The sequence below is a fragment of the Pan paniscus genome, chromosome X (assembly GCF_029289425.2).
Source record: "Pan paniscus chromosome X, NHGRI_mPanPan1-v2.0_pri, whole genome shotgun sequence".
Classification (NCBI taxonomy): domain Eukaryota; kingdom Metazoa; phylum Chordata; class Mammalia; order Primates; family Hominidae; genus Pan; species Pan paniscus.
In genome coordinates this window covers 133903050-133920902 of record NC_073272.2, presented here as the reverse complement: position 1 = coordinate 133920902, position 17853 = coordinate 133903050, and the positions used below count along the sequence as shown (strand labels likewise).

The 17853-nt window shown below is 38.2% G+C and overlaps 1 protein-coding gene across 2 annotated transcripts in view; it reads right to left on the bottom strand.

Annotated features, from left to right (window-relative positions):
- HPRT1 (hypoxanthine phosphoribosyltransferase 1) overlaps positions 1-17853 on the bottom strand; it is a 40830-nt gene that overhangs the window by 15262 nt on the left and 7715 nt on the right. For both annotated transcript variants that reach the window (XM_008967179.5, XM_034949652.4), the window contains exons 2-3: positions 11869-11975; positions 9961-10144 (exon numbers count right to left, since the gene is read on the bottom strand). In XM_008967179.5, coding sequence (XP_008965427.1) covers positions 9961-10144; positions 11869-11975 — 291 coding nt within the window. The remainder of the gene's footprint in view (positions 1-9960; positions 10145-11868; positions 11976-17853) is intronic.

Sequence of the window (17853 nt, the reverse complement as noted above, 5' to 3'; positions counted from 1 at the left end):
ACAAATACCCCCTTTTATATATTGGGCTCCAACAATAAGAACCCATAGGAAAATGGAGAATGAACACAAATAGACAATTTATAGAAGAGAAGGTTATAAGGTGTAAAATTATATCTATCTGAGAAACAAACACTAAAACAATGTGATTCTACTGTTCTCCCACCCATACTGGCAAAACTTAAGCCTGATAATATGCTGAGGGGAAATAAGCACTCTTGTTGGTGAGAGTATTAATTGGCATAGCTTCTTTTGAAAATGACATAGCAATACCTGTTAAAATTGCAAACATGCATGTCACTTAATCCAGTAATCCCACTTCTGGGAATCAATGCTACAAAAACACTGACAAGTATACAAAGATACATTCAAGAGTGTTCACTGGGCCGGGTGCAGTGGCTTCATGCCTGTAATCCCAGGGAGGCAGAGGCGAGACGATCGCTTGACCCCAGGAGTTCAAGGCCAGCCCGAGAAACACAGCAAGACCCTGTCTCTCTTTTTTTTATTTAAAAAATAAATGTTCACTGTATCAGTTGTTCACAAAAACGAACCAACATGTCCATTAACAGGGAACCATTTAAATTAATCAAGTTCATCTACACAATGTAATACCATGCAACTATTAAAAAGCACCTGATAATCCAATGCACACTGAGACAGAATAATGCTATTAAAAACACCAAGTAGTGGAACACTGTGTTGCCTATGACACCATTTTTATTCAACATTTAAACAAATTTGTAACAGCAATTACATGAGTAGTGACAATGGGGTTTATGAGACTTTTCACTTTTATGTGCTTCTATTTTTGTTATGCTTCTATATATACATCCATTTATTATGGAGTGTTACTTTCAAAAATCACAAATGGGCCAGTATTATTTGGTGTTGCAAGGTGAGCATGACTTCTGATATCAACCTTTGCGTATTACTTCTCAATTTAGGGAAATTACAGACATCCCTTATTCTAACTTAAAACCCAGCATTTCAAACATACAGAATTGATGGGGGAAAAAAAGAAAGAAGAAAGAAAGAAAAGGCAACAAGCTTCAGATAACAGTGACTCACATCAAATTATTTATAAAGTCTGTTAAATAGTGCCATCTTCTGGAGATACCTGGTATTACAGTCCGACTCCAGTTGATGTCTTTACAGAGACAAGAGGAATAAAGGAAAAAATATTCAAGAACTGAAAAGTATGGAGTCATGGAAAAATTGCTGTGATCCAAAGGCTACGGTGATAGGACAAGAAACGAGAACTCCAAGCAGTAAGACACTGCTGTTCTATTAGCATCCAAACCTCCATACTCCTGTTTGCCCCAAGGCTTTTTTAAAAAATAGAGACAGGATCTCACTATTTTGCTCAGGCTGGTCTTGAACTCCTGGACTCAAGCGATCCTACTGCCTCGGCCTCCTAAAGTGCCGAGATTACAGGCTTGAGTCACCATACCTGGCTATTTATTTTTTCTTAACTCTCTTGCCTGGCCTATAGCCACCATGGAAGCTAATAAAGAATATTAATTTAAGAGTAATGGTATAGTTCACTACATTGGAATACAGGTATAAGTGCCTACATTGTACACGAATGGCATACATGGATCAATTACCCCACCTGGGTGGCCAAAGGAACTGCGCGAACCTCCCTCCTTGGCTGTCTGGAACAAGCTTCCCACTAGATCCCTTTACTGAGTGCCTCCCTCATCTTTAATTATGGTTAAGTCTAGGATAACAGGACTGGCAAAGGTGAGGGGAAAGCTTCCTCCAGAGTTGCTCTACCCTCTCCTCTACCGTCCTATCTCCTCACTCCTCTCAGCCAAGGAGTCCAATCTGTCCTGAACTCAGAGCGTCACTGTCAACTACATAAAATTGCCAGAGAAGCTCTTTGGGACTACAAACACATACCCTTAATGTCTTTATTTCTATTTTGTCTACCTCTTCAGTCTAGGTGAAAAAATAGGAAGGATAATAGGGAAGAACTTTGTTTATGCCTACTTGTCCGCCCCTAGGAATTTTGAAAACCTCTAGGTAGCAATAAGAACTGCAGCATGGTATAGAAAAAGAGGAGGAAAGCTGTATAGAAATGCATAATAAATGGGCAGGAAAAGAACTGCTTGGAACAAACAGGGAGGTTGAACTATAAGGAGAGAAAGCAGAGAGGCTAATCAACAAGGCTGGGTTCCCAAGAGGGCATGATGAGACTATTACTAAGGTAGGAATTACTAAGGGCTCCATGTCCCCTTAGTGGCTTCGTACTATGTAGCTTGCTTTCTGCAGTGAACTTCAGACCTTTCTTTTAGGATCCTAGAATGGACTTTTTTTTTTTTATCGGAAAACAGTCATTCTCTCAACATTCAAGCAGGCCCCAAGTCTACCACACTCAATCACATTTTCTCTTCATATCATAATCTCTCAACCATTCTCTGTCCTTTTAACTGTTTTTCTATACCCTGATCAAATGCCAACAAAAGTGAGAATGTTAGAATCATATATTTTTAGAGGTAGACTGTATCTCAGATAAAAAAAAAAAGGGCAGATATTCCATTTTCCAAAATATGTATGCAGAAAAAATAAGTATGAAAGGACATATGCTCAGGTAATAAGTTAATTTGTTTACTTGTATTTTATGAATTCTTTTAAATAAACACATTACTAAAAAAAAAACTAAAGGTTTTTGTCAGTTAAAAAATGACACTGATGAAGCACAGCCCTTACAGATCATCCAGTACTACACCGTCCCATATGGTAGCCACATGTGGCAATATAAATTACTTTAAAATTCAGTTCCTGTGTTGCACAAGAAGTGTCAAGTGCTCAAAAGCCACATGTCACTAGTGGCTCTGTACCACATAGCAGAAACATAAAAGATTTCCATCCTCAAAGAAAGTTCTATTGAACAGCATTGCTCTAATTAAATAAAAAATACCATTTAGCACAACATAGTAATAGAAAAGATTGAAGAGTAAGTGCTGATACTTAAAAACCTGGTATTTTCTGCCAGGCATGGTGGCTCATGCCTGTAATCCTAGCACTTTGGGAGGCTGAGGTGGGAGGATCGCTTAAGCCCAGGAGTTCTAGACCAGCCTGGGCAACAGGGTGAAACCCCGTCTCTACAAAAAATACAAAAAATTAGCTGGGCGTGGTGGCATGTGCCTGTAGTCCCAGCTACTTGGGAGGCTGAGGTGGGAGATAACCTGAGCCTGGGAGGTCAAGACTGCAATGAGATGAGATTGCACCACTACACTCCAGCCTGGGTGACAGAGTGAGACCCTGTCTCAAAAAAAGAAAAAAACAAGAAACAAACAAAAACCACCTGGTATTTTTAAATACACTATTTTCAAACATTCAAACATTCAGAAGTTATTTCATCCTATCTTCATGGTTTCCATTTTATGCCTGGTTTGGGATTAGGATCTGATAAAATAAACGTGTGCAACAGAACCACTTCTCATGGCTGTATAACAGATGATCAATATGTATTTGCTGAGGAAATTATTCAATTTTCTTAATTTTTTTTCACAAAATTTGTGGTTTCAAGGGACCAACCTTGACTACTACACCTTCATGTTCTAAGAATCAGGGGACTTATATAAAACCTCAGTTACCTGATAAGGACTACATCAAAGTGAAAAGCCATGGGAAAGAACTAGAAAGTATACTTTTGAACCTAGTTCTGTAAAGTTTCCTTATGCCACAGATAATACACATCCCCATTCCTGCCAAATTCTTTCTCTCACCCCTGTCTATGGTCTCGATTCAATAAATAGGAGAAGGGCATGAATTTGCTTTAGATAGATAGATAGATAGATTGATAGATAGATAGATAGATAGATAGAGATAGACAGATAGAGACAAAGATGGAGACAGAGATGGAAATAGAGACAGATTTACAGAAGATAAGTTCTAGGTAAACTAGTGTCAACATCAAAGTGGTATACCTACATCTAACTATTCTGGAGAGAAAAGTATACCTCAAAGAAATCGACTACATACAGAGAAAAAGTTTAAGCTGAAAGCTACTGCCCTCTTACATGAGACACTTTAAGAAACTACTTGGGGGGCAAGTGAGAAAATGGGGAGATGTAGCTCAGAGGATACAAAGTAGCAGATATGTAGGATGAACAAGTCTAGAAATATAATGTACAACATGAAGTATATAGGTAATAAAATTGTGCTGTATTTGGGATTCACACTAAATGAGATTTTAAGCTCCTCTTGCCACCAAAACAAAAAAAAAATGGGTAACTATGTGAGTTGAGGGATACGTTAATTTGCTTCACTGCAGTAATCTTTTAACCATCTATATGTATCCCATAACATCATGTTGTATACCTTAAATATACAGAATACAATTTATTTAAAATAAAATACCCTAATATTTTCTGCATTTTTAATATGCTCAAAGAAAGTATTAATTTGCATCTTTGATGTTAAACAGAGCCTACTCAAGTCACTATCAAGATCAACACTAAAGTTATAGCTATTCTCTTTTGATACCTTTTGAGACACACACACACACACACACAAATACACATATGTGTTTGTGTTTGTGTGTGTGTGTGTGTGTGTGTGTGTGTATTTTAAGTTATCGTTTTGGCCAGGTGCAACGGCTGACACCTGTAATCTCAGCACTTTGGGAGACCAAGGCAGAAGGATTGCTTGAGACCAGGAGTTTGAGACCAGCCTGGGCAACACAGCAAGACCCTATCTCTACAAATTTTTTTTTTTTAAAAATAGCCATGGGTGATGGCACGCACTTGTAGTCTCAGATACTTGGGAGGCTGAGGCAGAGGATCCCTTAGGCCCAGGAGTTCAAAGCTGCAATGGGCCACTATGCCACTGCATTCCAGTCTGGGCAACAGAGCAAGACCTTGTCTCAAAAAAAAAAAACATTTCTAATTAAAGATAAAGAGTTATAGTTTTATGAACCTTGACTGCAACTGAGGGAAAATCCCGTAATTGGCAAAATGAATTCTGTCTGCTTGCAAAACTTCTGACTAATAGAGAATGAATAATAGGAAGCCCATATTAGAGGATCCACGTCAGTTAAAAAGTTTTTCCAAATAAGAGTGACTCTCTGAGTTCTGCAGAGTTAAAAGATTGGGTTCAAATCAAAGACTTGTATGATGTTGAGTAAATTACTTAATCCCTCTGTGACTCACTGTTCTCAAATGTAAATGAAGATAATTTGTAACTCAAAAAAATAAAAATGAAAAAGTTTTCTCTAAGATTGCAAATCCTAAGAATAATTTCATTTTAATATCTGTCATTTAGTCTGGATACACCATAATGCAGACTAATTTTCCCTCTGCTTAAGGTCCACACAAAAACATTTCCAATAAAATTTACTTGTGTATCAACTTTTCCTCCTGAGGCTTTGTTGTTTTTTTGGTAAAAAAATAAAATAAAATAAAATAAAAATAAAAATAAAAAAATCACTAGACTGGGTACAGTGGCCCATGCCTGTAATTTCACTTAGGGAAGCCAAGGCAGTTGGATTGTTTGAGCCCAGGAGTTTCAGACCAACCTGGGCAACATGGCAAAACCCTGTTTCTACAAAAAAAATGCAAAAATTAGTCAGGTGTGGTGGCACACACCTGTGGTCCCCGCTACTCTGGAGAGTGAGGTGGGAGGATTGCTTGAGCCCACGCAGAGGTTGCAGTGAACCAAGATGGCACCACTGCACTCCAGCCTGGGTGACAGAGCAAGATCCTGTCTCAAAAAAAAAAAAAAAAAAAAAACAAAAAACCAACAACAACAACAAAAAACCACTGGCCAGGCACGGTGGCTCACGCCTGTAATCCCAGCATTTTGGGAGTCCGAGGCGGGTGGATCACCAGAGGTCAAGAGTTCTAGACCAGCCTGGCCAACATGGTGAAACCCCATCTCAACTAAAAATACAAAAATTAGCCAGGCATGGTAGCAGGCGCCTGTAATCCCAGCTACTCAGGGGGCCAAGGCAGGAGTATAGCTTGAACCCGGGAGGCAGAGGTTGCAGTGAGCTGAGATCACGCCATCGCACTCCAGCCTGGGGGACAAGAGTGAGACTTCGTCTCAAAAAAAAAAAAAATCACTATAAAATTGAAATAAATTCACAACAAAGGAAGTACATTTGCATACTTAACCTTCTTTTTATTTACTTATTTACTTATTTTTAATATTTTGAGATGGCGTCTCGCTACATTGCCTAGGCTGGTCTTGAACTCCTGGGTTCAAGCCAGCCTCCCGTCTTGACTTCCCAAAGTACTGGGATTACAGGTGTGAGCCACCATGCTCAGCCCATATTTAACTTTCACTTTCTGAATATCACAGGGCAGAAAAGGTCATCAAATATATAGTACTATATTTCATTGCTCTAAGATGCACATTCACATTTTATTAATAATAGCTCTAAAATTGATGTATTACAATTGATGGCAATTTACATTTATAACTGGTAGTGTTTTCTTTCTTGGCAGTATGAAAAATAGTGTTAAGTCTTAAAATCAGTGACATCTTTAATTTAATGAAATAGGTATTTGGAATCCCCAGGCAATTTCCCATCTAGGCACTAGGTAAATAAAATCCTACCAAGCTACTTGGATTAAGAGTACGCATATGTGTGTGTGTACACAGAGAGAGAATTCTTTAGAATATTCTAAATAAAAAGTGGCAGTGATATTTGGAATGACTTAAATCCTTTATAATTTTCTGCAGTTGTGTTTTCTTTCTTATTTTTTTTAAGACAGGGTCTCCCTCTGTCACTCAGGCTGGAATGCAGTTCCACTGCATTCCACTCAGTCTCGAACTCCTGCAGTCTCAAACTCCTGGGCTCAAGGGATGCTCCTGCCTCTGCCTCCCAAGTAGCTGGGACTACAGGTGCACGCCACCATGCACAACTAATTCTTTTTGTGTAGAGATGGGGTCTCATTATGTTGTCTAGGCTGGTCTCAAACTCCTGGCCTCAAGTGATTCTCCCACCTCGATCTCCCAAAGCACTGGAATTACATGTGTGCCACTGCACCCAGCCGTATGTTTTCTAATAAGCATGTTTTCTTTAATAAGAAAAATGGAGTTTTTATTTCCAAAAAAAAATAGATGGGTGTGTTGACATCATAATGTTTCTTTATATATTCTGGAAACATTTAATAGTTCATAGAATATTTCTTTAGGATTAGTACGGATCAGCCAGATTTTAACTCACTGTTTCAAATTGGTCAAGATCAGCATGTAAAAATCATACTGACATCAATGTTATTGATGCTGCAAACAATTTAAAATTTCCATTTTACAGTTTTACCAAATTAAGCTGCCTAATGTTTTATATGCATATATGAATATCTTACATGACAAGCTGCTGAATTATTAAACAGGGTAGAAATGCTACTTCAGGCTGGGCATGGTGACTCAAGCCTGTAATCCCAGCAATTTTAGAGGCTGAGGCAGGAAGACTGCTTGAGCCCAGGAGTTTGGGATCAGCCTGGGCAACACAGTAAGACCCAATCTCTACAAACATAAAAAAAATTAGCCAGCCATGGTGGTGCACACCTGTAGTCCCAGCTACTCGGGAGGCCGAAGTGGGAGAATCACTTGAGCCCAGAAGGTCAAGGCCACAGTGAGCTGTGATCTTGCTACTGCATTCCAGCCTGGGTGACAGAATGAGACCTTGTCTTTAAAAAAAAACTTTACTTCAAATCAACAGATATTTTTATTTTTATTATTTGTAAAGATAGGGTATTGCTGTGTTGCACAGGCTGGTCTCGAACCCCTGGCCTCAAGTGATTCTGCTGTCTTGGCCTTCCAAAGCACTGAGATTACAGGCATGAGCCATCATCAAATCAAGAGATATTATCAGAAGAGCTTTCTCAATTTCTACTGTTTAACAGTATATCTTCCTTGCATAGCCCTATAAATATACTAAAAAGCTTGGAATTGTATAGTTAAAACATGTGATTATTATATTATATAAAATATACCCCAGTAAAGCCTTTTTTAAAAAATTAACATGTCGGCCGGGCACGGTGGCTCATGCCTATAATCCCAGCACTTTGGGAGGCTGAGGTGGGTGGATCACCTGAGGTCAGGGGTTCGAGACCAGCCTGACCAAAAAGGTGAAACCCCATCTCTACTAAAAATACAAAAATTAGCCGGGCATAGTGGCAGGCACCTGTAGTCCCAGCTACTCGGGAGGCTGAGACAGAAGAATTGCTTGAACCCGGGAGATGGAGGTTGCAGTGAGCTACGATCGTGCCACTGCACTCCAGCCTGGGCAACAGAGCGAGACTCTGTCTCAAAAAAAAAAAATAAATAAATAAAATAAAATAAAATAAAATAAAATAAACATATCAATAAATACCAAAAAAATAGTATATCTACATAGAATTTCACATAAAATAAATTGTTTTCTATGTGAAAATTAACCTAAAAATATGCTTTGCTTATGTTTAAGATGTCATGTTTTTTATCAGTTGAGGAGTTCAGCTTAATAATCCTCTAAGATCTAAAACAAATAGGAAAAAAACTAAAAGTAGAAAATGGAAATAAAATGTCAAAGCATTTCTACCACTCAAAATTGATCTTATAACATAAAATGCTTTTTAAAAGAAAATATTAAAGTTAAACTCCCCTATTTTGCTCGTTTTTGCTTATCTAAAATAACATTCTGCACAAATCCCCAAAGATTAGTCATAACGTAACAAGACTGATTAAGACTGATGGCGATGGGGAAGGAGGCTATAGAAGACCAAAAAGATAAATCATACCAACTCTAAGTACATGCTTTGACTCTAAGCAGCAATGTATTAAAGGCTGGCCAGTTATACTGCCAGCAGCTATAATGACTAGAATGAAGTCCTACTGTAAACCATCAATCAATCAATCAATCAATCACTTTTGTTGAGTAAAAGTCTAAATTTTGTGTTTAAACAAGTCTTTAATTCAAGCAAGACTTTAACAAGTTAAAAGGAGCTTATGGGTAGGAAGTAATGTTATGATGTATGGGCATAAAGGGTTTTAATGGGATAGTGAAAATGTCTATAATAATACTTAAATGGCTGCCCAATCACCTACAGGATTGATGTAAACATGGAAAAGGTCAAAAACTTGGGTCACTCAAATAGATGATTAATGGAGAGGATGAGGTTGATAGTTAAATGTAGATAAGTGGTCTTATTCTCAATAAAAATGTGAACATAAGGCGAGTTTCTACAAAGATGGACAGGACTCATTCATGAAACAGCAAAAACTGGACATTTGTTCTAATCTTTGAAGAGTATGAAAAATTCCTATTTTAAAGGAAAACAGTAACTCACAGGAAATACCAACCCAACATAAAATCAGAAACAATAGTCTAAAGTAATAAAAATCAAACGTTTGCACGATCAAATTATGAATGAAATTCACTACTAAAATTCACACTGATTTTGTTTCATCCACAGTGTCAATGTTGTGATGCATTTCAATTGTGTGACACAGGCAGACTGTGGATCAAAAGTGGTTTCTGGTGCGACTTGCTCTCTTGAGTATACCTGCAGTCCCCTTTCTTAAGTGTGTTAAAAAAAAAGGGGGTTTCTTCAATTCGCCAATACTCTAGCTCTCCATGTGCTTTCTAGGAAACAAGTGTTAACCCACCTTATTTGTCAAACCTAGCTCCAAAGGACTTTTGACTCCCCACAAACCGATGTAGCTCAAGGGAGGGTATCTGTCACCAGTATGTATAGTGAAAAAAGTATCCCAAGTCCCAACAGCAATTCCTAAGAGGAGTTTATTTAAAAAACCACACACACCTGTAAAATAAGTATATATCCTCCAAGGTGACTAGTTTTAAAAAAACAGTATTGGCTTTGATGTAAAGTACTAGTGAATATGTTAGAAAAATCTCACTGTAACCAAGTGAAATGAAAGCAAGTATGGTTTGCAGAGATTCAAAGAAAATATAAGAAAACCTACTGTTGCCACCAAAAAGAATCATATATTAAATATACTCACACAATAGCTCTTCAGTCTGATAAAATCTACAGTCATAGGAATGGATCTATCACTATTTCTATTCAGTGCTTTGATGTAATCCAGCAGGTCAGCAAAGAATTTATAGCCCCCCTTGAGCACACAGAGGGCTACAATGTGATGGCCTCCCATCTCCTTCATCACATCTCGAGCAAGACGTTCAGTCCTACAGAAATAAAATCAGGAATTTAATAGAAAGTTTCATACATTAAACTTTATAACAAACACCTCTTAGTCATTAAACTTCCACACCAACCTGGGCAATATAGTGAGACCCCATGCCTGCAAAAAAAAAAAAAAATTAGACAGGCATGGTAGCATGTACTTGTAGTCCCAGCTACTTGAGAGGTGAGGTGGGAAAATCACTTTAGTGCAGGATGTTGAGGCTGGAGTGAACTGTGATTGTGCCACTGCACTCCAGCCTGGACAATAGAGCAAGACCTTGTCTCAAAAAAAATGCATTAAAAATTTTTTTTAAATCTTCCACGTAACACATCCTTTGCCCTCATGTTTCATAAGGTAAAAAATTTGATACCTTCAAAAAAACCAAGCATACCACTATCATAATTTTTTTTAAATGCAAATAAAAACAAGATACCATTTTCACCTATCAGACTGGCAGGTTCTGATTAAATGAAATTTCTTGGATAATATACAACATTAAAAGAGACTGTAGAAACTGGGCCAGTGGCTCATGCCTGTAATCCCAGCACTTTGGGAGGCTGGGTAACATGGCGAACCCTGTTTCTACAAAATAAAAATATTAGCTGGGAGTGGTGGCACACACCTATAGTCCCAGCTACTCAGGAGGCTGAGGTGGAAGGATCGCTTGAACCCAGGAGGTTGAGACTGCAGTGAACTGTGATCATTCTGCTGCACTGCACCCCAGCCTGGGCAACAGAGACCTTGTCTCAAAAAAAAAAAAAAAAAAGAGACAAATTGTGAAGAGAAAGGTACTCTCATATAACATCAGGAGTATAAAATGATTCAACTTCTTAGAGGAAAATTTGGCAATACCAAAATATTCAATAAACTCTTTCCCCTTGACCCAGAAATTCCACTTGAATAAAGCTGAACAAGTACCAAACATGTAAAAGAATGTTTCTTCTAGCACAGTCTGTAAGAACAAAATAGTGTCTATCAATAGTGGACTGGTTAAATCAGTTATGGTATCTCCATAAGACAGAATGCTATGCAACCTTTAAAATATATTAGATAGCTCTAGACACACTAATATTAAAAGTGTCCAATAACATTTAAAACTATACTCATACGTTAAAATATAAATGTATATATGCACTTTTGCATATAGTATACATGCATAGCCAGTGCTTGAGAAGAAATGTGTACAGAAGGCTGAAAGGAGAGAACTTTAGTCTTCTTGTTTATGGCCTCCATAGTTAGAATATTTTATAACACAAATATTTTGATATTATAATTTTAAAATAAAAACACAGAATAGCCAGACATACAATGCAAGCATTCAATACCAGGTAAGGTTTTTCACTGTAATTGACTTAACGGAAAATTTTCAAGCTAGATGTGCATAATAATAAAAATCTGACCTTGCCTTCATGTGATTCAGCCCCAGCCCATTACCCTGTTTAGGACTGAGAAATGCAAGACTCTGGCTAGAGTTCCTTCTTCCATCTCCCTTCAATGTTTACTTTGTTCTGGTCCCTACAGAGTCCCACTATACCACAACTGATACTAAGTAATTAATTAGTAAGGCCCTCCTCTTTTATTTTTAATAAAGAAGATTTTAGAAAGCATCAGTTACTTAATAAGTTGGCCTAGTTTATGTTCAAATAGCAAGTACTCAGAACAGCTGCTGATGTTTGAAATTAACACAAGAAAAAGTAAAAAACCTCATTTTAAGATCTTACTTACCTGTCCATAATTAGTCCATGAGGAATAAACACCCTTTCCAAATCCTCAGCATAATGATTAGGTATGCAAAATAAATCAAGGTCATAACCTGGTTCATCATCACTAATCTGAAAAAGAAATATAGCTGTTTCAATGAGAGCATTACAGGATACAAACATTTGATTGGATTAAGATGTTAAAAAATAACCTTAGTCTATCAGAGAAATTTAGGTGTAAGATGATATTAGTAACTGTTAACTTTGTAGGTATGATAATGAATTATGTAAGAAAACAACAGGCCGGGCGGGTTGGTTCACACGTGTAATCCCAGCACTTTGGGAGGCTGAGGCAGGCAGACTGCCTGAGCTCAGGAGTTCGACACCAGCCTGGGCAACACGGTGAAATCCCGTCTCTACTAAAAATACAAAAAAATTAGCCGGGTGTGGTGACACATGCCTGTAGTCCCAGCTACTTGGGAGGCTGAGGCAGGAGAATCACTTGAACCTGGGAGGTGAAGGTTGCAGTGAGCCAAGAATGCGCCACTTCACTCCAGCCTGGGAAACGGCGCAAGACTCTGTCTCAAAAAAAACAACAAAACAAACAAACAAAAAAACAGGCTGCGCGTGGTGGCTCACGCCTATAATCCCAGCACTCTGGGAGGCCGAGGCGGGTGGATCACCTGAGGTCAGGAGTTCCAGACCAGCCTTGTCAACATGGTGAAACCTCCCCCCACCGTCTCTACTAAAAATACAAAAATTAGCCAGGCGTGGTGGCAGGAGCCTGTAATCCCAGCTACTTGGGAGGCTGAGGCAGGAGAATCGCTTGTACCCAGAAGGCAGAGGTTGCACTGAGCTGAGATGGCGCCATTGCACTCCAGCCTGGGGGACAAGAGCGAGATTTCGTCTTTAAAAAACAAAAAACAAAACAAAAAACCATGTAACTATATGTCTTAGTCATCTTAGTCAAGAATGTAGAAGTAAAGGGATAAGATATGGAATTTCCTTTAGGTCACAAAGAGAAAAAGAAAAATTTTAAAGAGCTAAGACAAACGCAGCAAAATCTTTATATTTAATAATATTCTAAACATGGGTGATGAACATACGGGTATTCATTATACTATTCTCTCCACTTTTGAGTATGTTTGAAAATTTAGTAAAACAAATTTTAACACACTGTAGTCTAACAAGATAAAATATCACACTGAACAGGAAAAACTGGCATGGTGTGGTGGCTCACACTTGTAATCCCAGTGCTTTGGGAGGCTGAGACAGGAGAGTTGCTTGAGGCCAGGAGTTCAAGACCGACATGGGGAATGTAGCAAGACCCCGTCCCTACAAAAAACTTTGTAAAAATTTGCCAGGTATGGTGGTGCATACCTGTAGTCCCAGCTACTCGGGAGGCGGAGGCAGAAGGAATCACTTGAGCCCAGGAGTTTGAGGCTGCAGTGAGCTACGATCATACCACAGCACTCCAGCGTGGACAACAGAGTAAGACCCTATCTCAAAAACAAAACAAAACAAAACAAAACAAAACAAACAAAAAAAACCACAAGAAAAACTGTTGGCTGATGCAGCGGCTCATGCCTGTAATCCCAGTATTTTGGGAGGCCCAGGTGGGCGTATCACCTGAGGTCAGGAGTTAGAGACCAGCCTGGCCAACATGGTGAAACCCCATCTCTACTAAAAATACAAAATTAGCCAGGCATGTGGCACACGCCTGTAGTCCCAGTTACTGGGGAGGCTGAAGCAGGAGGATCACCTGAGCCCGGGAGGTGGAGGTTGCAGTGAGCCGAGATCACACCACTGCACTCCAGCCTGGGTGACACAGCAATACCCTACCTCAAAATAAAAAAGAAAAAGAAAAGAAAAGTTGCTGTTCCCGCTACCCCAATCCCAAATCCAAACAGCCTCTCTCATCTCACAGTAAGGGGGAAAAATCACCCAAAAAAGCTAAGTGATCTTTTGAAAACCCAAACTCTTAGAAGTCTAAGATTATTATAGTCAACTCATGAAGTGTCATCATAAAAGATACTCTAATATTATTTAAGTAGAACCACATATTGGTTGTCTTGGTATGTCTAGCCCCTGGCATACAAAATATTTAATAACACTGATATGGTACCTGTGATGTGAAAATGTACTATGAGTACAGCTTTATAAATACTATATATGTACCTATATACAGAAAAAAAATACAACAAAATCATAAAAGCAATTATCTTTGAAAGAGGAGTTACAGCAATTTTATTTAGTTCTTTATTGCTTTGCTATATATTCTAAATTTTTTCAATGAATATATATCACTTTTTTAAAAAAATTCAATGGTCTTTCTTATAAATTATCTTTGGCAGCATGCGTTTTTATATATACATATAAAATGTATGGGAAATTTTTAAAGGATACATTAAAGCAAAATATACAAACAAAAAATCAGAATACAAAAAGATAAAAAGATTGGGAAGGGAGGAAGGGAGTAAGGAGGAAGGGTAGGTGGGTATAGAGAAATATACCAAATAATGGTAAGAAGTGGGGTCTTGACACTTTCTACACTTTTTTTTAAATAAAAAAATTTTTTTTCTCTCTTTTTTTTTTTTTTAGAGACGAAGTCTCGCTATGTTGCCCAGGCTGGTCTTGAACTCCTGGGATCAAGAGATCCTCCTGCCTCGGCCTCCCAAGGTGCTTGGATTACAGGTGTGAGCCACCACGCCTGGTCACTTTCTACACTTTAATATATATATTTTTTTCATTTTCAATGTCATTTTTATTAGTTAAGTTATAATACCCATTCACCATTATATTCAAAGTCTATTTGAAGAAATAAACCAGAAAGAATGAAATACTCTAGCTCACATGCTATTCAATACTAAATTACCTTTCAAATCACATTCAAGAAGCTGATGATTTAAGCTTTGGTGGTTTCCAATAAATATTGGTCAAACCATAATTAAATCTCAATATATCAGTTAGTACCTACTGAGCATCTCCTTTTACAACCTAAGCATTGTATTAGGTGCTTAAATACAAGCAGCTTGACTTTTAATACATTTAAAAATACATATTTAAGACTTAAAATCTTATTTATGGAATTCAGTTATATTTTGAGGTTTCCAGTACTGAGAAATTTGAGGTTTGTGTTGTCTTTCAGTCCCCAAAGCTCAGTTCTGAGTTCTCAGACTTTGGTGGAACTTCATGTATTGTCAGGTTGGCCCGTAATACCTGTGGGACAACTTCAGCCCCTGTGCACATGGCCAGGAGGCTGGTTGCAAACATTTTCATGTAGGTGGACCAGGACATGCCCCTGGTCATGGCCAGGTGGAGGCATAGTGCTATACAGCAGGCAGAAGTCAATATTGATTTGTTTTTAAAGAAACATGTACTACTTTCATAAGCAGAAAAAATTTCTATTCTTGGGGGAAAAGATTATGCCAGATCCTCTAGGATTAAATGCTGATGCACCTGCTAAACCTTCACATCATATCAGAACATATTTACTATAGAAAGAATGAAAATGGGACATTTGTGTGTCACCTATGTGAACATTCCAAAAATATTTTACAACAACTAAGTATTTCATAAATTTTATGAACTGAAATTTAGTTCAAGTTCTAGGAAAATACAAACCTTGCTAGATATTATAAAAATGATACAATATATATTCATTTCAGGCTCATCAGAATATATCTGTTATCACTTGACAAGAATGAAAATGCACCATTTTGTAGTGCTTTAAAATCAGGAAGATCCAGAGTACTAAAAATGACTTCTTCCTTGAAGCTTACTCACCAACTTCCTCCCAGTTACTCACTGCTTCTGCCACAAGCATAAACTAGGACCCAGCCAGAACTCCTTGAAACATACACTTACAACGATTACTGCATCTATCAAAATGGTTCAGTGCCTGGCTACAGGTTCTGCAGATCGACTAAGAATTTGAAAAGTCTTGTTTATTTCAAAGGAAGCCCATGTGAATTCTGCCCAGAGTTCATCCCAGATATGCAGTCTAAGAATACAGACAGATCAGCAGAGATGTATTCTAAAACAGGAATTCTGGCAATATAACAAATTGATTTCCAATCAAAACAGATTTACATACCATACTTATGTCAAGAAGTTGTTTTGTTTGTTTTATTGCATCCTAGATTTTATTTTTTTGATTTATTTATGGTTTACTTTAAGCATAAAAAATTTGTCAATACAACTCTTCCCAAAAGGCATAAACAAAAATTCATAAAACTTGCATCACTTGAGATACTTCAGGTATGAATTCACAACTTTGTTACAACTTACTATATATATATGCACACATATATATATATTTGGGTATATTGGGGGGGTTCTAATTTAAGAAATGCATAATTGGCTATAGACAGACAGTTGTCAGAACTTGGCAATGGGTACGTGCAGGTTCATTATACCAAGTCTACTTGTAGATGTTCAAAATGTATCATAATACAAGGCCGGGCGAGGTGGCTCACGCCTGTAATCCCAGCATTTTGGGAGGCTAAGGCAGGAGGATTGCTTGAGGTCAGGAGTTCGTGACCAGCCTGGGCAACAGAGCAAGACCCTGTCTCTAAAAAGAAAAAAAATAATTTTTTACAAAATAAAAACAAAATGTATCATCAGACGAAATTAAATAAGAGGCAATTCATTTAAATGACAACTTTTCCCAGCTTGACATTTAACAAAAAGTCTAAGTCCTCTTAATTCATATTTAATGATCAAATATCAAATACTAATTCTTTTTTTTTTTTTTTTTTTTTTTTGAGACGGAGTCTCGCTCTGTCGCCCAGGCTGGAGTGCAGTGGCGCGATCCTGGCTCACTGCAAGCTCCGTCTCCCGGGTTCACGCCATTCTCCTGCCTCAGCCTCCCGAGTAGCTGGGATTACAGACATGCGCCACCACGCCCGGCTAATTTTGTATTTTTAGTAGAGATGGGGTTTCTCCATGTTGGTCAGGCTGGTCTTGAATTTCCCACCTCAGGTGATCTGCCTGCCTCAGCCTCACAAAGTAGTAGCTGGGACTACAGGCACCCACCACCACACTTGGTTAATTCTTTAGTATTTTTTTTGTAAAGACGGGATTTCACCATGTTAGCCAGGATGGTCTCGATCTCCTGATCTCATGATCCGCCCGCCTCACCCTCCCAAAGTGCTGGGATTACAGGCGTGAGCCACCCCGCCCGGCCATCAAATACTAATTCTTAAATGGTAAGGACCCACTATTCAGAACCTGTATCCTTATCACTAATATGCAAATATTTATTGAATACTTACTATGTCATGCATACAAGAGAGAGTTAGATAAATTTGATACAGCTACCCTCACAGAACTTACAGTGTAATAGATGGCATGACATGTACATGAGTAACTGTGAACAGTGTTAAATTGCTATTAAAAAAAAAAAGACGGCTGGGCGCTGTGGCTCATGCCTGTAATCCCAGCACTTTGGGAGGCCAAGGCAAGTTGATCGCTCGAGGTCAAGAGTTCGAGACCAGCCTGGCCAACGTGGTAAAACCCCGTCTCTACTAAAAATACAAAAAAAAAATTAGCCAGGCATGGTGGCACAGGCCTGTAATCCCAGCTACTAGGGAGGCTGAGACATGGATAACTGCTTGAATCCAGGAGGCAGAGGTTACAGTGAGCCAAGATCATACCACTACACTCCAGCCTGAGTGACAGAGCGAGACTCTGTCTAAAAAAAAAAAAAAAAAAAAGATACAGGTTAAGTGTTATGGTAGTTTAAGAGAGAACTCAAACTGTCTCAGAAGCCTCACTTGCATGTGGACCACTGATATGAAATAATATAAATAGGTATAATTCAATAAATAGGAACTTCAGTTTTAATCATCCCAAACACCAAAACTTCCTATCAAACAGGTCCAATAAACTCAATCTCTATAAGAGCTAGACAGAAATCTACTTGGTGGCCTATAATCTTATTAGCCCTTACTTGTCCCATCTGATATTAATTAACCCCATCTAATATGGATTAGTTAACAATCCAGTG